The 24,919-nt window shown below is 44.1% G+C and overlaps 1 protein-coding gene across 2 annotated transcripts in view; it reads right to left on the bottom strand.

Annotated features, from left to right (window-relative positions):
- Positions 1–24,919, bottom strand: part of AIDA (axin interactor, dorsalization associated) — a 60,247-nt gene that overhangs the window by 13,761 nt on the left and 21,567 nt on the right. Inside the window, exons 3-6 of one of the 2 annotated variants that reach the window (XM_030557459.1) lie at positions 24,338–24,391; positions 20,016–20,070; positions 7,694–7,757; positions 7,089–7,195 (exon numbers count right to left, since the gene is read on the bottom strand). In XM_030557459.1, coding sequence (XP_030413319.1) covers positions 7,089–7,195; positions 7,694–7,757; positions 20,016–20,070; positions 24,338–24,391 — 280 coding nt within the window. Of the gene's footprint in view, positions 1–7,088; positions 7,196–7,693; positions 7,758–16,878; positions 17,045–20,015; positions 20,071–24,337; positions 24,392–24,919 lie in introns of those variants that run through there. The other variant, XM_030557460.1, reaches the window with a different exon arrangement.

The following is a 24,919-nucleotide window of genomic DNA, read 5'->3' as shown; positions in this document are numbered from 1 at the left end:
GTTCCCCACTCGAACACAGGTCTCAGTCCTCCCTGGTCCTGCATGGACTCAACCGGTTTGGGATAAGGTTGAAGTTCTGCATGGTATCCCTGGGAACCATTATTCCATCCTTGCCTCCTGGGGGCTACTATGCCGCCCTGGATAGGAAGGACGCGTACTTTCGCAATGCCATCTTCCCTCCGCACGAGAGATGCCTCCGCTTTATAGCCAGCGGTGAATACTCCCGGTTTACGGCCATAGTCGCCGCCTACCGTAGCTATGTCGGATATGCGTTTTTCCGTATTGGGACGATTCGCTTATCCGAGGAGACTCGGACTCACAACCCACTCAGCCGTGGGCATCGTCACGGTCTTATTCACAGATCAAGGCCTGATGATTACTATAGAGCAATCCACTCTGGTTCCCACGCAGAGGTTGGGCTTCCTAGGGGCTATCTTGGTCTCCTACCTAGCCGGAGCCTGCTTATCGCAACTGCGGTTTTAGGCGATGGCATCAATCATCTGAGGTCTGAAGGCTTTCCCAACGACCTCAGCTCGTTCTTGTCTCAGTCTCCTGGGTCCATGGTTGCCCGCACGTTTGTAACCAAACACACCAAGCTCCGCCTCCGTCCTCTCCAAGTCCGGCCCACCTCGGCGTACCGCTTGGCCAGGGAGCCAATGGTCATGGTAGTCACCGTTCCCTCGAACGCCTTAGGCTCCCTAGAGTGGTGGCTAACTCCCTCCTTGGTGTGGACAGGATGAGGTTTCATCCGCCCCAGCCCTCACTGCCCCTGACGGCGGACGCATCATCTCTCTGCTCGAGTGCTCATGGTCACCTCCGAGCTTAAGGCCTTCGGTCTTCTAGGGAGCTGGCATTCCTCATTAATGCCCCAAAAATCAGAGTAGTCCGCCTGGCATGCCAGGGGTTCCAGCGGCAGCTGCGAGGCCGTTGTATCTCGGTGTTTACAGCCAACACAATGGCCAGGTGCTTCATAAGCATTCAGGGGGGACATAGTCCTCCCCCCTTTTTTGTCAGGAGGCCATCCATTTCCGGGTCTTTTGCATGGCCCGCTCGATGGAGCTGGCGACGTCCTTTCTCCCAGGCGTTCGGAACGTCTTATCTCTTTGACTCAGCAGGTCTTTCCTGTCTTACGAGTCATCACTCTGCCCCATGTGAGGCGTCCCGCTTTCCGGAAGTGGAAATGGTTCCTCACACAGACCTGTTCGCTCACCGCGAGTGCAGGAAATGCCAGGTGTTCTGCTCTTTCCGAGGTCTCTCCTCGGAATCGATCTTGGACGCATTCCTGATACCGTGGAGCGGCCAACTGCATTATGCCTTCCCGCTGTTCCCACTGGTTCGTTACGTCCTGCTCAAATTCCGCAGGGGCGGAGCGTGCGTCATCATGATCACTCCAGAGTGGTCCAGGCAGCACTGACATACCACGTTGCTTGGCCTGTCAGCCCAGACCTCATCACTCAGGGCAATGACAGGCTTCGTCACTCGGACCTGCAGCCTCTTCGCCTCACGGTGGCTCCTGCGTACCTGAGTTGGGGTGACAGGCAGCCTTCCACCTGGTCAACGTACCGAGCCAGGTGGAAGCGTTTCCTTTACAGCTGCAGTACGCTCGATCTTGCTCCTGCTGAGGTCTCGATCCCCTCTATTTGGCCTGCCTCTGGCCTTCAGCGGCAGGATCTGGCGGTATCATCGCTGAGGATACTCTCAGCAGCCGTCCCTACCTTCCAGCAGGCTAAGATGGACGTTCAGTGTCCCACGCTCTATGGGTTCGAGGTCCCTCAAGGGCTTGGAGCGCTTGCACCCTCGGGTGCGCCGCCCAGCCCCGCCCTGGGGCCTCAACCTAGTCTTGGCCAGACGGGTCTCTGAGATCAGAGCTCTTACGAAGGTTCCGCAAAGACAAGGTGCAGTTGTGACCGCACCCGGCTTTCTCCCTAAGGTGTTTTGGCCTTTCATGTTACCCACAGCTCAACGCAATGGGCATAACCGTTGCACTCCTTGGACATCTGTGGAGTGCTCGCATTATGTTGTGCTGACAGAATCATTTCCTAAGGTGCCCCAGCTCTGCCCCGGTAGTGGGCCAAAGGGAGGGCTTGCTTGTTTTCCTCTCAGAGGATCTCATCTTGGGTGATGGCGGACATCCCCACTTGTTCTGATTTGGCTCATATTTCCCCAAGCCACATCACCGTGCATTCTACCAGGGCTCAGGCTTCATCTGCCGCCTTGCTGGCTCGTGTTTCTACCCACGAGACCTGTCGCGAAGCTCCATTGGTCCTCGGTCCTTACCTTTGCTTCGCAGTATGCCCTGGTTCAGCAGTCAAGAGAGGCTGTAGCCTCTGGCTCGGCAGTTTTATTCTGCCACATTTCACTCCGACCCCACCGCCTTTGTAAGGCTTGGGATTCACCTAACTGGAATGGATATGAGCAATCACTCGAAGAAGAAAAGACGGTTACTCACCTTTGTAACTGTTGTTCTTCGAGATGTGTTGCTCATATCCATTCCGCACCCGCCCTCCTTCCCCACTGTCGGAGTAGCCGGCAAGAAGGAACTGAGGAGCGGGTGGGCCGGCAGGAGTATATATGGAGCGCCATGGTGGCGCCACTCTAGGGGGCGACCTGCCGGCCCACTGAGTTGCTAGGGTAAAAGTTTTCCGACGAATGTGCACGCGCGGCGCGTACACCTAACTGGAATGGATATGAGCAACACATCTCGAAGAACAACAGTTACAAAGGTGAGTAACCGTCTTTTTTCTTTACTACATTATGGCAGAGAGACAGGCTTCAAAATAAAAGGACCAAATATTCTGCCCATAGAACCGCACCCCCAGCAACCACGACTTCAGTAGGGGTTGTATGACTATTCCCAGCACCTCACTGGGGTCGTTAACGAGGCTGGAACCCAGAACCTTCAGTAACAGAAGCATGAGTCTCTATGGCCTTAGCTGACAGCTGTAATAGACTCATGGCCACTATGCACCAGCCACCACAGGGGACCATATCTCACAGCAGAGTGGGTCATAGCTGCACTCAGATACCTAAAGACAGGATTTGGCACTCAGCATTTAATGCTGATGGGATAAAGACTGCTAACTGTAGAGTTGGGAACAAATGAATTGGATAGTCCATAATACCAATGAAAACGGGCACTTTTCGTGTTGGGGAAAATTGCTGACACCTCCTGCTTCAACATGGAGCCATTTCTCTGGCACTGTGGTTTGCCATGGGTTTTCCTGCCATGTTTATTAGACATGTGCTTAAAATGAGGGTTTGTAGCCCTTTCCTGTGCTCCCTACGGGCTTGTAGATGCACCCTGCCTATCCTGCATCAAAACACAAAAGTGAAGGAGGCATGCCAAAGCCATCTCCAAAGAGCAGGGAATCCGGCCAGGGGCATAATATAAAACCTGTGATTTCAAGTCTTCATCAGCTATTGCTTGTGGGTTTTTGTTTTCAGTGGGATATTTAATAAGTTAAAAAAAAAAAAAAGCACTTTAGGAAGGGGGCAGACTTGGACCTTTTTCTTGGGTTTTAAGAATTTTATTTTTTCCCCATGTTAACTTACTGCTCCTGGAGGGTGCCGGATTGACTGTGTGAAGTCCCTTATTTGCCTATCGGGTAGATAAGGAGTAGCAATTCAAGCTTCCATCAAATGGTCCTCTCCTCCTCCTGGATCTCTAAGGCTGCCCAGGCCTCCTTACCATTTTAATCCCTAGCACCTCCAAGACTGCTTAAGAATGTGGCAGTTATGTATGTCCATGTCATACAAGCCACCACGTATGGCAGTCAGGATTTGGATCGAGACTACTGGATCCATCTCACACAGGCACCAATCAGTTGGTAGCAACCTTTGAAAAGAATTAGAACATGCAGTCTAGTGGAGAAGACTAGACATCAGAATGCCAGTCCCTCCCTCCATGGGCCTGCTAGTTTTAACAGTGTGAGAAACTACCCAGGAGATAAACTTCAGTTACTTTAGCCTAAGCAACAGGGAGCCCTGCTTATCTCCATGCAGGACATAGAATAAATTGGGGTAACATACAAGAAAGAGAGTGTATTTGCTAGATCACTCTGTAGCCCAACTTCTGTCACAAAGCATTTCTGGTTAGCAATGCAAAACCAGATAGGCGTGTACCCCATTGAAAGAAACCCAGCTATACATGCAACCAGCAATGCTGCAAGACAGAGAGCAAGAGAAATCAAGACAAGCAAGTTTCTAGAGCCATTTAAGGTGTCAAGTATCAGAGGGGTAGCTGTGTTAGTCTGGATCTGTAAAAGTAGCAAAGAGTATTCACCCACGAAAGCTCATGCTCCAATATGTCTGTTAGTCTATAAGGTGTCACAGGACTCTCTGCTCCATCTAAGGTGCTACACTAAAATATGATCCTTCTTTTCTCTGTAGCTGCAAGTCAGCTCACTGGTTACTTATACACAGAGAAGCCCCCAATTCTTTCATCATGAAAATAATTATACTTTGACACTTGGAATTAAGATATAAATGAAAGACGCCACAGCAATGACTATACACATTAAAATGTTACCATACCTTCAATGACTCCTGAGTTAGCAGATGTTAGAATGGTTTAGCATGATGAAGCCATGCATGCAGAAGACAAGACCATGGACAATTAGACAATACAGTAATCTAATGTGAATTAAAAGCATACAGAAGCAAAGTTTATAAGTGAGGAAAGTACAATGTAACCTATTGAATCAACTGGGACAGTCTGTTGCTTAGATTTATAAGTCTCAGATCAGGAGGTTCTGTGAATAGCTTATTTTAGATTGAGTCTTATTGTCCACAGAAAAGCGACAAGCCAACATCCAAGGTTAAGTAATTAGGTCACCAAATTGTCAAACACTGTGCCACACAAATACTCCCATACAAAAGGCAAAAGAACCCCAGATTGTACCAAGTGGCAAGACAATTCAAGGCTGTTAGATTGTTTGCATTAAGGCTGACTTCCTTTATGAAGGCAACTTCAAACTAAGTGAAAGCAGGGTGTGCATTTCATGATGCAAGTTGGGCAACAAACGAAATGTGTTAATACTAAGTTTATAGGGTGCCCTTACCTACTCTTCAAGTGTGGTCCTATCCTGAAAAGTGATTCGGTAAAATTGGCTCTGTGGGGCCTAATTTGTATTATCTCACTCTGATTTTATCTCTAGCGTGCTAGGTTTACCAATAAATATTTGTCTTTTCTAACAGTCAACCCTGCAAACCCAATTTGGCTTCAATGTCAAGCTAGGTTCTTCCCTTCTTGACATCACTTGTACTAAAGGTTGTACAGGTTCCTAATTAGTGGCACCTGCACAGTTCCATTGCCTTCAGTGGGGCTGCAAAGGTGTATTTGATTGCAGCTTAGTAACAGTGCTGTTTATGATGTACATGGAGGACTAAAAGCAGTAAACACATTTCTGTAACAATCAGCAGATGTGACTACACCCCGGGAGCACATCTGCTAAGTAAGAAGGTTCCATTTGTACCTCATTACTTTTCAGAACAGAGCTGTGTTCTGTTCATGTGAACTGAATACTTCTTTAAGAGGTGGTGGGTTCAGAGAGCTAGAGAGGTGGTGGGTTCAGAGCTCTGTCTATTTACCCTCAGAACAGGTGCGTCACTGGGAGGCCAGTATAAGCTTCTCCACACTGCTCTGCCATTGTACCTTCACCAACTCTAAAATGAAGATGCCACCTCCTGGAATGAAATGTTAATTCAGACTCTGTGGTTCATTCTTGGTGTCCAAAATTGGCATCAGTGTATTTTTAATTGTGGTAGTTTTGCACTGGAAACACCTGTGAATTGAACTGCAGGCCTCCGCCCAATTCTTAGTGGCATCACCCACTAAATGGTGGTATCTTTCAATTGCTGCCAATATCGGCAGGACACAAAACAGGCCACCTAAATACAACAGTTTCACATTTCCCCTTCCAGCTCTTTACCTACTTTAAGCATTCTAAGTAGCCAGTGTGTTGAATGTTAGGCACTCTGTTTTATTTAAGCATTTCCCTCTACCTCAAACCACTGTGGCCATTTTGCTTCTTACTAAGGTAAGATCATTTGGCTACAAAAGAAGTTCCCTTACTATGTGTAGGATTTAATCCTTAGATTCACTGAGGATATCTTCAACTACAATTTTTCAAGTTACTTCTCATCAACAGAACATCAGAGGTGACAAACAACAAAGACAACACAGACATACAGCCACACAGAGGGGAAGACAAAAGCAATACCCTGGGACATGCTTGTTTGAAACTGACAGAACTCATATATACAGTTTCTTATGATAACAGATGTACAGCAAGACAACAGCATTCAGAAATTGCAGTTATATACTGTACCAGAAAGCTAGTCGTGTGTAGTCTGCACACTGGCATTAAGCTTTCATACTTATACTAAAATCAGCAGTTGCATACATGAATCATTTATATTATAGTGGCATCCAGAGGCCCAAATAAATCAATATCAGGGACCTATCATGCTCGGCACTGTGTCTGCACAGATGGAGAGTCCCTGCCCCAATTATGCTGCCTACAATTCTAGTACCAAAATTTTTCCCCCTTCCCAGAACTTAAATTTGGTAATTTGCTCTGAAGAAATGAGAAACAATAAGGATAACAAAATCCCTCTGATTCATGGGGATAAGAGTGGAAAATTAGACTCTTCAGGGGACAAAAATGTAATTGACAAGCTGTGTCCTCACTAGGACCTCTGGATGTATCAACTGCTTTCATATGGATAGTGATTTATCCTTTGGATAGCAAAACCAAAGCAACATCCCCATAATGGTTTAATTCAAACTAGTCTCTCACACAAACGATGCACCATGAAAGCAAGACAGAAAATACCCAGCTATAATTTCCATCTCCTCACTAAAGGGAGGAATATTGCTCTCACTGATTAACTCCATCTGGTTCAGCCACTAGTCCAAGATTCCTATGTGATATTTATTGCTTTGGTGTCTAACCATTCGAGAAGTACTGTTGAAGGTGATTCAAGAGTGACTGGAAATGGCTTCCCCTTATCACAGCTTCTAAACAAGTCTCATGTCCCTTCCTTGGTGTATGAAATATTTCAGATGATGAAGCTGGTCACCCTACCTGGAACTCTAGCAGGAAAGGAATCTGGAGACCCTGCTCCAGCTCCACCTTCCTCATCATCTTCCTCAAATTCTAAGTTCTCCTCTTCTCCAGGTGCTAAAATCTTCCTGTAAGAAAATACACAAACCCTAGTGACTTGTCTTAAAATAAAGTTTATCAATAGAAAAAAAGTCACCATCCCCAGGTTTAGCACAGAAGCAACACATTATCCCAACACACACACTTAGTACTTTTGATCATCTGAATGCTATATGCACTAACCAAATTGAGCCTGCAAAGCTAGCAATCAAATTAGACAGACAGAGATTATGGGCCAAATTTCAGTGGACTCTAAATTTGGATACCAAGGGCCTGATTTTTCCACTAATTTCAAGTGACATTGAATGTTTTAGCAGATCTGAGGCATGAAAAAAGGCTATGAGCATCAAAGTTTAGGCACCCCAAAATTAGAGGCTGCTTTCAAAAAATTGTCTTACCAAGGCAGCATGGCAAGTATGTGATCCAAGGAGTTGATGTCGCCTACTTTTTCCCCCTCTAACTACTAGACCATGCTGCCTTTCATACCAATTCAGTTTTTACATGTACAAATCCACAATTTTCCTTACCTGAGTGGGACAGGCTGAACATCAAAGGGGAATTCTTTATTATAGGTGAGGATATTCTTTAAGACTATAAAGAAAAAAAAGCAGGCTTCATTTGCTAAGAAAACCAAGTTTACTCAAAATACCCAAACTACCCTGCACAACTTAATAGTGCTGTGTCCATTATCACGGTGCACTCGTGACAGATGCATCAAAATGCACCAAAGAGCCAGTGACAGTACAACTAGAATTACATCACAATAATGGTCACTTCCACATAATAGCTTAGCTCAAAATGATGCAGCTACTCAGAAAGGCGAGGGTTTAGCCACATGTCCATTGTCAGCGAAGCCATGTTCATAACAAAAGGAGTATGAAGAGAAACAATGGGCCTTAATGTAGTGGGAGCAATCCAAGGACAATAACTTTGGTACTGGCAATACATGGCAGGAGTTCTCAAAAGGAATGTTAGCATTACAGGTATCAGCTCCAACCAGATTGACAATTCCCCAGAACTGACATTTCTTAAACACCTACAGTACATTTATAGCAAATACAAATTAAGTACATCTAGAACAGATACTATTAAGGTCCTACTGTGCTGCTGTTGAAGTGTAATATGGCTGAGACTTGCTAACCCACGTAGGCATAAGAGGCAGGCTAACATGAAGAGCCAGGAAAATTCAAAGCACAACAAAGATTAACAGGAGATCCTTAGCAAACCAGTGGATACTGAAGGCAGTAGTTGCTCCCAGGAAAGCAGCAGCAAATTTGCAGCTCTGCGCTTAGTACAGGAAACTTACCTATTTCAAGTTACCTTACTCTCCCTCTCACACATGCATTTTTTTTTTTAAAACTAGTGGATTCAAAAACTGAGAGTGGGATTTTCAGAAGCACCTCAGCTGGGGACCTACCTCCCTTCAGCACTTTTGAAAACTCCACCCTCTGATATTATCAACAGAAAACCCAGCTGAAACTCCCCAATTTAAATCTGTCAGTTTGAATGGCAGGGGTCCAGTTCAAGAGCCAGCCAAGTCAGTTTCAAAGGCACAAATGGCAGTTAGGTGCCTAACAGCTAATGACTCCCCATGGGTCTTGGGTGCCTAACTGCTCTTTGTGCTTCTGAAATTCTCCTCCTAAATCTAAATTCCAGCCAAAAAACTGTGTCAAGGTTCTAAAGTCAAGCACTCAAAAATTAGGAAGGCCAGAGTTATGGTTGCATATGCAGCCTTAGTTTGGTCCGCTTGACTGTATAGGTCACAGAGTAACTGGCCCCTAGGGCCGGCTTTAGGCCTATTCCACCAATTCCCCTGAAATGGGCCCCACGCCCAGTGAGAATCCCTTCTCTGGCTAGATGCGCCTTTTTAAGTTTTACTCACCTGGCAGCGCTTCGGGTCTTCGGCAGCATTTCAACGGTGGGTACTTCGGTCTTCGGTGGCAGGTCCTTCAGTGCAGCCAAAGACCTGGAGTGAGTGGAGGACCCGCCGCCGAAGACTCAGAGCACCGCTCAGTGAATACAAGCCCAACGTGTTTTGTGTTTTTCGTTTGTTTTTTTTAAAGTCATCCCTGCCAAGCCCCATCGAAACTGTTCAAATTGGGCCCCACACTTCCAAAAGCTGGCCCTGCCGGCCCCTGTAACTGAAGTAGGTCCACCTCTCGGGTGTTAGAGCATTTGGTCACTTAAGAGGGTAAGGCAGCACCTGGGACTACCAAGGGAATTCCAGTGAGGGAGGACTGGCTGTGAGAACAGAACTGGCTGAGAGTTACAGAGCAGGAGCAGCAGGACTGCCAGAGTCCCCCGGGAGAGAAGGCAGCAAGACCAGAGATGTGAAGGATGAGCTGAGGAATTGTTTTCTTGTAGACTGGTTAAAAGTATGAAAAAAACTCAGACTGTAGGGGTGGCAGTGAATCCTTCGGAAGCTGGGGAGAAGCCCTGCCTTGTGACAGTATACATTATGATACAATCTTTACTTACACGGCCACATACTATTTCCTTCCACAGCACCCCTGCCTCATTCTGTGCACCGAATGGATGGTGCTCATGGAATGGGTAGCTAGTCAATATTTTTTATCCCTATCTGTCACTGCACACACCATCCAAACTCTACAGTAAATAAAGAACAATTAATTACTCATGGAGTTTTCTATGATGTTTTTGTCACATCTTTGTTCTTCATAAATATCAATGATTTAATCTTCACAACACCCCTGTGAGGTGGTATTTATTATACCAATTTTACACTTGGACGACCGAAGCACAGAACTTAAAACCAATCTGAGAAGCCTAGGGCTTGATTTTTAAGAGCATTTGGCATTTTAACACACTTCTTATATCCAGAGCACAGCTCCCACTGACCTCAGTTGCAGCTGTCACTACTCAGCATGTCTGCAAATCAGACCCAGGTATCTCAGGATAAATACCCAGAAAACCCCTTACAACATCCCCAGTTCCCTTCCTCCACACCCACTCCCCAGCTGCTGACCCTGCTGAGTTCCTGTGCCCATCATCCACCACATATCATTTGATCAGGGTCAGGCAGCTTCCTCCTCCACGCTGCCTGGGTACTGGTAGGAGGGAGCACAGGCAGGATGCTCCTGCTCTCAGCTCCTTTGCCTGATACCACATCAGCCTGTGGATGTGGGGAGAAAATTGCCAGGAATGTCCTGCTTGGTCCTTCTGAGTGGATGGCACATGTGGAGTCTGGTCACAGATATGAATGGTGAAAGGATGGAGAAGGGCCAGAGTACAGACCAAATCTTCAGAGAACTTAGCTGCCAAATTCCAATAAATCTAATAAGCATGTGCTAACTCCAAGATTTCAGAAGCTCAGAACTTGCCCAGATTTGGATAAATTGTCATGGGAACCACAGAGGGCACATCTCTGACACCAGGGTAACATCCCTTCACCAACCAAAGAATGGAAGTAATAGAGCTTCTCAACTAAACAGCTGTAAGAATTTTACTCTGGCATAACATTTTTCTCAAACCTACACGATCCTACATAATCACAGTAGAAGAGTCTATTCACCACAGTATATTAAGGCCTTCAGCAACATAATTAACATCTGTCGTGTGTGTTGTTCATGCATTCTCTCATCCTCCTCCCAGGAAGAAAAGTGTGGCTGTGGGGGAGCATTTTGATTTGGGGAATATTTTTTAAATGCACATATTGCTATAGATTTATTAGAGAAGACGAGATCAAAGTGCACCTTTCACCTTAAGTGGAAGGTGGTCAGGTGTGTCATGGACCTTAGCTCTTGGAGTTCATGCCACTGTCTCCATCCCCCAGGAAAGCTCCATCACCTGGAAGTGAGCTTAATTCTTATGGGAGGAAGTTCCACTGTACTCAAAGATCAGAGCTGATGACCAGAGTCTGTATCCTGGATCTTTAGGTGATATTTTAGGCAGTGGCCTAGGCCCAGGCCACTAAGGCCTTGAAGATAAGGACTGAAATCTTGAACTTGATTTGACATTCTCTGGCATTGATCCTGTCAGATTGCCTACAGGAAATTAACTCTTGGCTGAAGAGCAGCTGGCTCAAGCTGGATTACTGTCAATTATTTTATCTGAAGCTGAATGTGAAACTGACACAGCATCCATCTGGAACAAAATGTAGCTGTCCCCATTCTCCATGACTCAGGCTTCCGTAAGCACATCATGCTTGGGCTAAACTCCTTCCCTTGGCTCCCAGTTAGTATCCAATGTCAGTTTAGGGCCTTGGTCCTAATTTTCAAGCCAATGAATGGATCAAGCCCCAGCTACATCAATGACCAAACTTTGATCTGTGAACCCGCATAACAGCTGTGCTCCTCCGGGACCATTCAGATTACAAAGACCAGGATGAATCATGAGAGTTCAGACAAGCATTCTCTATGAAGGGGACCCAGCTCTGGGACAAACTTCCAGAGGAGACCCAGTGAATCCCAAGTCTGACCCTCTTTAGAAAGTGGTGCAAAGCCTTCTTTTTTGAGAAAGCCTTTCCACCATATGCAGGGCTTAATTTGTGGCAGGGCTTGCTAGGGCTGGGCCCCAGCACCTCTGGGCTTGACAGTTCATTGCCCCAGCACCTCTAGCACTGCATCAGTCATGAATGTAAAGAAATTGCTTGAGCCCCAGCACCTCTTTCATTACAAATTAAACACTGACCATACGTGATACTCACTTTGAATACCCCTTTTATTTTCAAACCCCTACAAACTTCCCAACTGACCCTTTGCCCCCACCAAAAAGTTCTACCCCAGCAACTCCATGACAGGGGTGCCCCAGAGGATTCAGGGGGCCTGGCGTCTTCAGCGGCAGGGGGCCGCTGCTTCGGCGGCGAGGGGTCCTTCCACCCTGGAGTGGAAGGACCCCCGGCTGCCGAAGACCCGGAGCAGAAGAAGCTCCAGGGACCCAGGACCCGCGAGAGTTTCCCGGGGTCCCCGAAGCGAGTGAAGGACCCTACTCCAGGGGCCCCGAAAAACTCTCGTGGGGGCCCCTGCAAGGCCTGGGGCAAATTGCCCCACTTGCCCCCCCCCCGGGCGGTCCTGCTCCATGAAGTCCACTAGAGACTTGATTCTTTCTATTGATTTTACGTGGGTCAGTCTCAGATACTATGGTAGTGAGCGGCAGTATAAAACCTTAAGATAGAACAAGTTTGATGTGCTCCCAGTAGCCAACGTTGCTGATAACCTTAACTGTTTTAGCTGACATTTCCTTAAAAATAAATAAATAAATAGATCAACCAATCTGTGGTAGACACATAGCATGGAGAATTTCAGCCCTAATGGTTTAAGTTTGACAAAATTATAAAGAAACAGAAAAAGTCTAATGATGGCAAACCATTAGGCTTCCTTAACTATAGACATCACCACCTGCAATTATCTATTAACTTTTGTTGGCTAGGATCATCATTAAAGCAGTGTGTGCAAAATTCCCCTATCACTCAGAATGCATCTAAATTAGCAATGGATGTGTTTACCTTCCTTTTCAAAGACAAAAGCCTGATGATGGCTGTTTAGCACAGAGGAGTCAGTCTCCCAGTCCATTGCAAGTACATCTTTTAGTCATTAACTCTGCCATACGACACCTGAAAGCATCTGAGGGTATATCCTCTCAAATATATGTATGTTACAGAGCACAGCATATAAAAATCTTTCCCTTACAATTTTTGCTACAGAGAAAAACCTCAGTAATCGATATGACTTACAATATAGAAAGAGAGAGAGTCTCCACTTCTCAGCTTAGATTTACATAACAGAGGACTGTAGGGCGGGCTTGTATTACAAAGACTTAATTATTTTTTACCAAATGTACTACAGAACACTTCATTAGTAAGTATTTTATAAAGTATCCAATGAGTGTTACTGTAAGTGACCAAAAGTACCTTCTATGACACATTAGCCTCTCTTTTTGAAGTCTGCTGACTTATTCGCCAATTTGAAAATTCAACCAACCATTTACAACCAGTTTCCCAGTCACTGACGTGAGTGAGTGAGGTTCTTCTGTAATGATTCATATTTGCCTGGAATTCTTTTAAAAAGGGATATTCTACGATCGCTGAGGACTTGCCCATTTGAAAATTAGGACTACTGTTGTTCCAGCCTTTTTTAGGAGGTCTGGTACTAAACTATTAAACCGCCCAAACATTTTGCTTTCAATACTAACAGCATAGAGCGCTTTAAAAACATTGTACACCTAAGCTTAGGCCCAGACCTAAGTTTTGTAGTATAAAATCTTTGCAAAACCTGATAATTGTTTAATACTCTTAAATGTTCACTGGACAGAATAATTTGGATTCTGTACATTTAATCTGAGACTCTTATCATTTTACAGATATTATCTACCTAAGTGAGGATAACCCGCCATCATCACAATAGCTGAGTACCTCAAACACTAATGAATTCATCCTAACTCACTCATCTTTGTAAGTAAAGTGAGTATCACCATTTTTCAGATAAGGAACTGAGGCACAGTGAGATCAAGAGATTTGCCCACAGTCCCACAGGGAATCTATGGCAGGCTGAGAAGTGTACCTAGATCTCTGGAGCCTCATCCCAGTGCCTTAATCCCTGAAAGGTCAATAAGGGAGATATAGCTATTGCTTCTTGGGAGGAAAGCAGTTTTTAATAGCACACAAACACTAAGAACAGTTTGGGTGAGGAACAGAAAAAGTTTTTATGAATTTCAAAATTCCCCTACAGTGCTGGAAAACACAGCTAAGCAGTAATGTGTATGAGACACTGAAAGTGAAACCATCCAAGCTTAGTGAACTGCAAGAGGGAACACAGCCTAAAAGACAGAAAGAAACTAGATCAGACTTTTATATTAACCCAGTATCAGGGAAAAAAAAAGCGTTTACACTTCATTTTTCATGTATAAGCAGCATTAGATTCTTCTCTGTTCTTGGAGAGAAATAGACTTGTTACTATGAATACACAACACTCCGAAAGAATTATTCAGTAATTCACCTCTGCTGCCACTGGAGGACAGACAACAGTTATCAGTTGTAAACAGAAAAACTTATAGCTCTGACAGGATCACAATTTCAGATATTGTGAAGTACTATGCTATATGAGTAAAAAGTAAGTAAAATAACTGAATTAAAGTTAGAAACAGCATATGTCTTCACAGGCAAAATGTGTAATTTAATATCTTAAACATGTTTCTCATGACAGAGCCTTTTTAACAAGATACCACAATATTGTCCGTCTTTAAATTAAATTACTAAGTGACTTCTGTTCTACATTTCAGGTGAGATTCTTACCTAATGTTTCCCCATTGATTTGAGCTATACTGATTTACATCAGCTGAAAAAACCGTGTCAAACATCCACTAATGGTGGGACTTTTGAAAGCATCCAAGGAAGTTAGGAACACAAAGCCCATTGAAAGTCAATGGATTTATTTTCCTAACTTTAACAGGTAATTTTGAAAATTCCACTATAAATCTTTTACGCAGCATTCTTTTGGACCATTGTAGAATGCTGAGGTGGGAATTTTCAGAGACATTCAGCATTGGCCTAACTACTTGCCAACGCTGAATGCGTTTGAAAACCTCACTACTGATCCATGCTTAGAATTAAATGTGCAGATCGCATCATAGGAAATGGATTCACGTACAGATGGCAACAACTCTGTACAATGCTATGCAAGCTTAACAGAAATCCATCAAAATGCATAGTGTCTTCTAGAGTCAAACGCACAGCGCCATCTGAGGGCCTGAGCTGTCTGGAGGAATCAGCTTTGCTCATTATTCATTGCTGCAGGTAAAATGTGGGCAGTACGTTCCCTTCCCATCCCCTGAAGCGCCTCATGTATTCTTCCCAAAATACATTTCGTGCTCCCCTCCCCTCAGGGCCCATCCCTCACTTTGAGAAGTTCTGGTTTATAGAATATGCTGAGCAGAAAGCTAAACAAAATATTAATACACTAACTCCACAAATGATCATACTGACAACAAAAGACTTGAAGGGAGAATACTTTTCCTTTAAGGCCAGAGGGGGAAGTCTGAGAGGCCAGGTTACCCTGTTCCAGGAATTCTGAAGCAGAGGAGGGCCTAGGAAATGGCAGAGGAAGGTGACAGAAGAGAGGATGTGGTCCTGGGGTGATAAAGTCTGGAAAAACCCAGGCTATTGTTCTTTACAGGCTCAGGATGAGGAGGCTTGTAGCATAGGGTCAGACAAAGCTCCCCTCTCTCAGCCACCCAGGATAAATTCTGCAAAAGAGGTCAACATATAATGTGCCTCTTTCCTTACACAGAGACACTCTCAGGGAAGGACTGTCGGCCTGCTGACCTTTCCCACCCACAGGAAAAGGGACTGAAGTGGTGTGACCTGGCCTCCAAGTGGCAGAGCAAAGCTGGAAGACTGCACCCAGAGATGCCTGGGAGGAAAGGACTTTTGCTATGAAGGTTTGTTCAGTTTGTTTCTTTGAAAGACTTTGTAGCTGCCTGGGTGGAACCAGCTGAAGGCAATTTAAAGAGGCCAGCTCAGAGAAGCTGCCTGAAGAACTACAGCCTGCTACAGACTTAAACACTGAAAGTACAATGGAGGTTATAATCAGTAGTTGATGAAACATTTATTATTTTTGTAAATAGCTGGGAGAAATATATAGTTCAGACCATAGTCTAATCCCAAATCTACTGTTGTGGATGCCAGACAGGGGAAGTGGAGTATCAGAGATCAGAATATGGCCTTCCATTTCTAAGAATAGCATTTAGGCCCCAATTCAGGAAAGCTCTTTAAAACATAACTGTAAGCACACGCTTAAGTACTTTCTTCAGTAAGGATGCTTTTCTCAATTAAGGTCTTAACCTACCTCCACCAAAGCACAGGGACTTCAAATGCATTGTGACTGCTGCAAATTGTGCCCACAGAGATGAAGGCAAGATGGCCCAGTGGTTAGGTCCAGGACTTGCGACCAGGGTTCAATTCCCTGCTCTGCCACAGACTTCATACAAGGCTTTGGGCAAGTTACTTAGACTTAGGCACCTATGTCACTTTGGCACTTTAACGCTGAGCAGGACAACACCCAAATATATTTCCCTCTCTCACAGTGGTGTTGCAAGGACAAATACATTAAAGATTCTGAGGTGCTCACACACTATAGGAATGGGGGTCATATAATAGAGAGAAACTGCTGTTTCTCCTCAGCAGGAAAACATGCTTTTATACCCTTCGTGGTTCCAAGGAAACACCCTGAAATATCCAGACTCCATATTTTCATCAGCAAAAGTATGAAAAGGTTCTCTGGCTAGCCAAAGCAATAATTCAAGTGAGGCGCAGTCTGACATCCAAGCGGAATGTCAGACAGCCGCGTGACAATGTACCACCTCTGCTTAGTCTCATGCCAATGACATCACATGATAACAATGAAATATCAGATCGGTCCAGTAGGAGATATGACTGCGAGGCATGTTAGAGTAAGTGGTCTGGTTTTGTAGGTTTTCACTCTTTTGGGGAAAAGGAAAAATGTATTTGTTTATGAAGGAAGTATTAGAAGTTGACAGTCTTGTAGACATTCATGGTACTTTGCACGGCTGCAGATCCTGTGACTTCAGAGTCACCATATATGGTGTTAAGTCATGGCTAATATTACCAAAGGGAGAATGGAGCACACAAATTTGGCTTATTTCTAAAATGGAAAAATGACTTCTGAATTGAGAGATATCAACATTTGGTCCAGGTCATTACTGAATTAGACTAAGGACATAAGGGTTTGAGATTTACCTGACAGCATAAGAACATAGGCATAGCCATACTGGGTCAGACCAATGGTCCATCTAGCACAGTATCCTGTCTTCTGACTTTGGCCCGTGCCAGATGCTTCAGAGGGAAAGAACAGAACAGGGCAGTTTATCAAGCGGATATATCCTACCATCCAGTCCAAACCTAATGGTCAAGAGATTTAAGGACACTAGAGCATGTGGTTACATCCCATTTTGGCTAACAACCACTGATGGACCTATCCTCCATTAACTTATTTAATTATTTTTGGGACTCATTTACACTTTTGGCCTTCACACTGCCACCTGGCAATGATTTCCACAAGCGGTCTGTGCATTATGTAAAGAAATACTTCCTTATGTTTGTTTTAAACTTGCTGACTTAATTTCATTGGGTGACCTCTGTTTCTTGTGTTATGTGATGAGCTAAATAAAACTTCCTTATTCACCTTCTCCACACTATTCATGATTTTATAGACCTCTACATATCCCTGCTTAGTCATCTAAGTTGAACAGTCTCAGTCTTTTTAATCTCTCCACATATGGAAGCTTTTCCATACCCCTTCTCTGTACTTTTTCCAATTTTTATATATCTTTTTTGAGATGGGCTAACCAGAACTGCATGCAGTATTCAAGGGGTAAGTGTACAATGGATTTATATGGTAGCATTATCATATTTTCTGTTTTATTATCTACCCCTTTCCTAATGTTTCCTAAAATTCGCTTTTTTGACTGTCATTGCACATTGAATGGATGTTTTCAGAGAACTATACACGATTCCAAGATCTCTGTCTTGAGTGGTAACAGCTAATTTAGACCCCATCATTTGGTATGTATATATTGTTGGAATTATGTTTTTCAAACTGCATTACTTTGCATTTATCAACATTGGTCAACAAAATGAAAGAGGCAATCACCCATTTTTTGAGATCTCTCTGTAAATCTTCACATTCAGCTTCGGACTTAACTGTCTTGAGTAATTTTGTAATATCTGCAAACTTAGTCTCCTCATTGTTTATCCCTTCTTTTCAGAATATTTACAAATACATTGAACACCACTGGTACCTGTATAGATCTTTGAGGGATCCTCTCTTCCTTCTGAAAACTGACCATTTATTCCTACCCTTTGTTTCCTATATTTTAACCAATTCCTGATCCATGAGAGGACCTTCCCTCTTACTCTATGATGGCCCACTTTGCTTAAGAGCCTTTGGTGAGGGACCTTCTCAAAGGCTTTTTGAAAGTCCAAGTACACTATGACAACAAGATCATGCTTGTGCATGTTTGACGACCCCCTCAAAAGAATTCTAATAGATTAGTGAGATATATTTTCCCTTTACAAAAGTTGTGTTGACTCTTCCTCAACACAGTGTTCATTTAGGTGTCTGATAATTCTGTTTATTATCAGGTAAACTGTAACTATCGTAAAGAAGTTAGATTTCCTGCCCTGTACTTACCAGGATCACCTCTGGAGCATTAGCTAACCACCAGTCAACTAGTACAGAGGCTGATTTAATTGATAGTTCTGCAATTTCATATCTGAGGTTCTTCAGAATCCTTGGCTGAATATCATCAAGTCCTGGTGTTTTATTACTGTTAAATTGATAAATTAATTCCAAAACCTCCTCAACTGACACTTCAATCTAGGACAGTTCCTCAGATTTGCCACCTAAAAAGAATGTTCCAGGTGTGGGAATGTCCCTCACATCCTCTACAGAGAAGACCAATCTAAAGAATTCATTTAGCTTCTCTACAACAGACTTGTTTTCCTTGAGTGCTCCTTTAGCACCTCGATCGTCCAGTGGCCCCACTGATTTTTTGGCAGGCTTCCTGCTTCTGATGAGTTTAAAAAAAAGTTTACTGTTAGAATTTGAACAGCAACTAGCAGAAGACCAAAAAATACATATATATATTTTGGCTTGCCTAACTACACTTTTACACTTGACTTGCCAAAGTTGATCTTCCTTCTATTTTTCTCAGCAGGATTTGACATCATTACAACAATACCATCAGTGTGTTGGGTAATAGTTGATTTGGTATCAGGGTATATTCTGAATCATTTGCTGAGGCCCGATGTACTTGGCACAGTACAGAGAAAGACATGTTTCCTACCCCACTGAGCTTACAATTCAATGTTCAAAAAGATACATGCAGATTGTAGATTCAACTAAGCAGTGTAGAATTTTTAAAGTATTTGTATTCTATATTCCAGTGGTTTTCAAACTGTGGGTTGTGACCCAGTACTGGGCCACAGAATGTAAGGAACTGGGTCGCCACGGCACTGGTCAACACCACTGACCGGGCCATTAAAAGTCCCATCAGCGGTGCTCCCCAGCTAAGGCAGGCTAGTTCCTACCAGTTCTGACACCGTACTGCACCCCGGAAGTGGCCAGCAACAGATCTGACTCGTAGGTTGTGCCCTGCCCCCGCCCTGAGCACTGGCTCTGCACTCCCATTGGCAGAGAAGCCAATGGGAGCTGAGGAGGGCAATGCCGGCAGACAAGAGCCAGACCTGCTGCTGGCCGCTTCCAGGACGCAGCGTGGTTTGCGGTGCCAGGACAGGCAGGAAGCCTGCCTTAGTACTCCCACTGCACCACGGACACGGAGCCACCCAAGGTAAGCCTGCGCCCCAATCCCCCAGCTCTGAGCCCCCCAAAACCCAGAGCCCCCTCCTGCACCCCAAATCCCTCATCTCAGAGTCTGCACCCCCAACCCAGAGCTCTGACCCCCTCCCACACCCTTGCCCCAGCCCAGAGCCCCTCCCCTCCACCCACAACCCTTATCTCCAGCTCCACTGAGTCGTGGGCATCAACAATTTTCTTCAACTGGGTCACCAGAAAAAAAAGTTTGAAAACCACTGGATGGATTCTGCTGTGCTATATAATACTATTAGTGACCTTAAAGAGCACTGTCCAGACAAATTCCTAGACTACTGAAGTATAAGGACATCCATATTTAAATCTTCCAGCACTACATTAAAGCCCGGTTATTAAAGAATGTATGTGGTAGCAAACATTTGGAGGAATAACCTTAACAGCATTGCTGTCTACCCACATTTAGGCTAGTCAGCATTACTGCGACTTTCAGACTTTCCACTGTAATTATAAAAATCACCCACTTAAAATGTCAGATACTACTTACTTGGTTCTAGCTTCTTCAGATCCTCCAGCTTAAATTCCTCCTGCGACTGCGTGGACTAGGAGGTTGCAAAGAAAGATAGTATTAGGTTTCATTATGCACCGTCTGTTGCTATTGCTATTTCAGAATGGGCATGCAGGGTTGTTCCAGCTTTTGTCCATCTGTTCTGAGCTGTTTTCTCTATGGGGTCTCTATGCGAGAGGGTTTTTAGTACAAACCTTTCATTAATTTTGTCCCTATTATTTCAATGTCATTTTAATGATCCTGAAGAAAACAAGTTTATTCCATATTGTGAGCCTGGAAATGAGAACATTTCAAAACAGCCTAATTCAACTCATTTACACTTTCAGACATGAGTGCTAAGATGACAAGGGAGGTCTGTTTTAAACCCTCCAAACTCTAGGTGTTCTGAAGCCCAGGATCAGCTCTAGGGTTAGGAACTGTGGTTCAGATGGGGTTTGTTCCTGCACAGTATGGAGTGCTCCTGCATGTACCTTAAATTCCACTTACAGTCAGGGAGTGGAAAATACTCAACACCTTTGTCATAAATGGATTAAGAGTTAATGGAACAGAAGTACTTCATATCTCTTTTGCCTGGAAAGGGTTAACAAGAACAGTGAGCCTGGCTGTCACCTGGCCAGAGGACCAATCAAGGGACAGGATACTTTCAAATCTTGAGGGAGGGAAGTTTGTGTGTGTGCTGTTAGTTTTTGGTTGTTGTTCACTCTGGGGGCTCAGAGGGACCAGACGTGCAACCAGGTTTCTCTCCAATCTCTCCGATACAGGCTCTTATAAGTTCAGAATAGTGAGTACTGGGTAGATAAAGCAAGTTAGACTTATGTTTGTTTTCTTTATTTGCAAATGTGTATTTGGCTGAAAGGAGTTCAAATTGGTATTTTGCTGAAAGGATTTTAATTTGTACTTGTATACTTAGGCTGGGAGGGTATTCCCAGTGTTTATAGCTGAAAGACCCTGTACCTATTCCATTTAAATTTACAAAGATAGAAAAACAGTAAAAACTCTCTTTAATTAAAAGCTTTTCTTGTTTAAGAACCTGATTGTTTATTTTATTCTGGTGAGACCCCAGGGGACTGGGTCTGGATCCACCAGGGAACTGGTGGGGAAAAAGGAGGGAAGGGGGAGAGGAAGGTTAATTTCTCTCTGTGTTAGGATTACTGTCTCTCTCAGGGAGAGTCTGGGAGGGGGAGAGAGGAGGAGGGGGGAAGGTGCATTTTCCTCTCTGTTTAAGATTCAAGGAGTTTGAATCACAGTGATCTTCCACGGTAACCCAGGGAGGGGAAGCCTGGGAGAGGCAACGGTGAGGGAAAGGGTTTACTTGCCTTGTGTTAAGATCCAGAGAGACTGGGTCTTGGGGGTCCCCGGACAAGGTTTTGGGGGGACCAGAGTGTACCAGGCACTGGAATTCCTGGTTGGTGGCAGCGCTACAAGTACTAAGATGGTAATTGAGCTTAGAGGAATTCATGCTGGTACCCCATCTTTTGGACGCTAAGGTTCAGAGTGGGGAATTATACCATGACAACCTTGCATGAGAGCACCCACAGAATGCCAGGTCACCCACTGTTCTTAAAGCTTCCATAAGGCCAAATAGGGCCCAAGTTTAAGGATCCACTTGTTGCTGCGCAAGTGTTAGCAGCAGCTGGGCATGTCACAGGAGAGAGGCTAGTGCAGTGGGGTTATATACCATGCCACCAGAAGGGAGGGGCTGATCAGGCTAATCAGACACTTTGGTCCCAGACAGGAAGCCATAATGTAACTGTAGTGTGTGTATGGCTTCCCAAAATGAGACGGTGGATTGAAAAATCCCATGACCCTAACCTAAAACAGTACAAAATCCCCGAGTTACTGCCTAGAGAAGTGCGGCTTGCTTAGCATAAGCCATAGCTTGGGAAAGGATGAGCCAGGAAACACCAGTGTTTGGAGGCTGGAGGACAGCATCACAAAACAACTAAAATAATTTGTATTTGTTCAAAGGGGCTCCAAATTTCATGTTGGTGCAGATTTTAATGATGAGGTTATAACCCTCTGAACTAAGGCTACAGAGCTAAAGCCAGCAGGGATTATCAGTTCTCTCGCTAGTCTAGTTATGTTCTGAGTTTGGCCGCAGAGTGGGTTCAGGCACTTGTCAATCAGGTCTCACTCTACATTTAACCTGGTATGGGTCACAAACGAGTGGGTTGGCTGGTGATCACATGATTTGGGACAAGTGGCAGTTTCTATTCAAAGGCCTGTGACCAAGTTAAAAAATAAAGATGAGCCAACCAAGACCCAAGTACCTGAATACTGCTAACTACCCCAAAGAGCTCAGTCCCTGCCCGTGCTGCATCTGGCTCTGACTAGTGTTTGAAGATCTCCCTTTACCACCCCTATAAGTAGTTACAAGGAAGACACATTGGAACTGTGGTAAGTTGTAGAGTAACATGAACCAGCTAATGCTGCAGATTATAAATAGCCGCCAACACCATTACAAACCCCATTCTAAGATGAAAGCGTACATCAGATCATGCAGCTTTGGGATGCTCCTTGCTATTTCCCTTCTCATATAAGGAAGTTGCACCCAGGGAGAAAAGGCTGGTTGCAGTCTGTGCTGTGTGCTCCTCACTCAGTTCTTTGGCCGGCTACAGTTCAGGGTCAGGCATGCAGCTTCTGAATTCACTCTTTGTCCTACCGCAATGGCTGCTGGGAGAAAGGACCTGCACTCTTTGAGCTTATCCACTAGAAGGTCAGAGGGTGGGAGTGGTTTCTGATTCCACTTCACCTTCAGCTCCCTGCAGCTATGGAAAAATAAAAATGTCAGCTCTGCTTCCACTTGGCTCTTCAGCCAATGGAGGATGAAGAAAATACTTAGGACTTTTCATCAACAGATGTCAAAAGGACTTGAGTGGTGAGTATGTATTACCTCAGTTTACAGACTGGTAAACTGAAGAACAGAGAGGTTAAGGTAACACAGAAAATCAACGGAGAGCTGGGAACAAAACCCAGGACTCTTGACTCCCAGTCTTGTGCTATCAAGTATACCATGGAGCCTGCCTCCTCTTCAATTGGTGGGGATGCGCTCTCTTTTGGATATCAATACAGCTAGCCTTCACTGTTGATTAGGTAGATAAGAGACTTCCCAGATCTTCAGCCATTTTTAAAAGTATGTGGCATTAACACAGGCAGAAATTAAATCAAAACCTTGTAGTCTTAACACATATTGGACACTAGATTATGTTTAAAGTCACAAAAAGCAAACAGAGCTTATATTTTACAATTTTTAAAGCAAGATTTTTCTGCTGTAATTTTGACAGAGGCCAGAGCTTCTTTCCTGGCAAGACTGAGTTTGAGGAATTTCTTATAAATCAAATCATATTTAACACACACAGTCCATAAACCATCACACAGTACAACCCCTACCTGCATTTTCTGTGACTGTAACTATTATTGTTTCACAAGCAGCCAGGATAACACAAGGGGATTTTAAATAACTTGTTCATTAGCTACTGAAAGGGGTAAAAAGGTATAAGGAATAAAAGCCAAGGTCAAAATGCAGGAAGAAACATCTTAAATTGATTTCTACAAGACCTTATTTAGATGAATAATGGAAGAAATAAAACCTACACTGCAGTTCAGCGCCTAAATTCATTTTCTGTCACCCCGTCTCCCATTGTTAGAAGTCTCCCTCACCTCCTTTTTAAAGTTAACTCTCTTCCCTTCGCCCCCCACATTTGTATCTGCACAACTTCCTCTGGTGGAGTAGTAGTGAGGACATGAATCTATGCAGAGTGAAAACTGCTTAAGTGCTTCCTTGAGGTCTAGCTGGGACAGCATGAAAACAGCTAGGCTTGTGTAAAGTTCACTCCAGTGCTATTTCTGCTCCTGTTTGTATAGCCCCCGTGCAAACCACCATGACTGTCATTTTCTATGGAAGGAATATGAAGTGACAAGGAACAGGAAACAGGAAGCCTGCAGTTTCATACCCATTTAAACCCATTGCACACAAATGCCCGTAAGCATTCAGAGACTTTCAGGCAACTACCTGGTGGTAGAAGTCCCAGCATTCAAAGAGATTGCTAACTTTGTCAACCAGAAATCATGCCTACATCTGGAAAACCTTACACACTACCTACTTCCCCACTTCATTCCACTGAAACTTAACAGAGAGAGGAATAGAAACATTTAACTAAGAAGCAAAGTCACTTCCCTGACTGCACAAATCAGATTTCCATAGAGAATTGTCTTCCCATGTTTTTGGTTGACACTCATAAAAACTCAAAAGAAAAAGAGCAGAACAGGATATGGCAGGAGAATACTTTAAGTTACTATACCTGCAAAGCTGCACTCCGCAATTCTAGGCATGTTGCAATTTTAGCTATGGTTTTCTGTAAGGAAGAGAAGGAAATTACGTCATTTGTTTGCCAATTAAAGCTGCATACAACTACATTCAAGAAAACAGCCCCCTTCTTTAAAACAAGCTTACAAACACTTTTTCACATCCCCAAAAATTTGATTGTACAGCAATATTAATATCAAACATTATTTTAATATTGGCATCTAGAAACAATATATACAAGTCAAAGACTGAAAGTGCAATGGACAATATTACATAACCATTGGCAATTGAACTCCTTCCACATAGCTCATCGGTACAAATGTGTCAGGGAACGAACTGCAGACCGGGGCACTGCCTCCCACACCATAAATTGCTTATAAACCTTATGATTACTCTGGGAGTGATGGGGGACATGTCTGAGAATAAGATCAATGACTTTGAAAATGTGAAATTACTTGTTCCCATTTACCCTTCCAGGAAAGATTTGTAGATCCCGTCTCCCCACCCCACCCCCCGATTACAAAACTAAATGAGGAGCTGATCCAGAGAAGTATACTGATCACCCTTCAGTGGAAGT

Source organism: Gopherus evgoodei, chromosome 3 (assembly GCF_007399415.2).
Source record: "Gopherus evgoodei ecotype Sinaloan lineage chromosome 3, rGopEvg1_v1.p, whole genome shotgun sequence".
Classification (NCBI taxonomy): Eukaryota; Metazoa; Chordata; order Testudines; family Testudinidae; genus Gopherus; species Gopherus evgoodei.
Note: the sequence above shows the minus strand (reverse complement) of the source record. Positions and strands in the feature narration are given on the sequence as shown.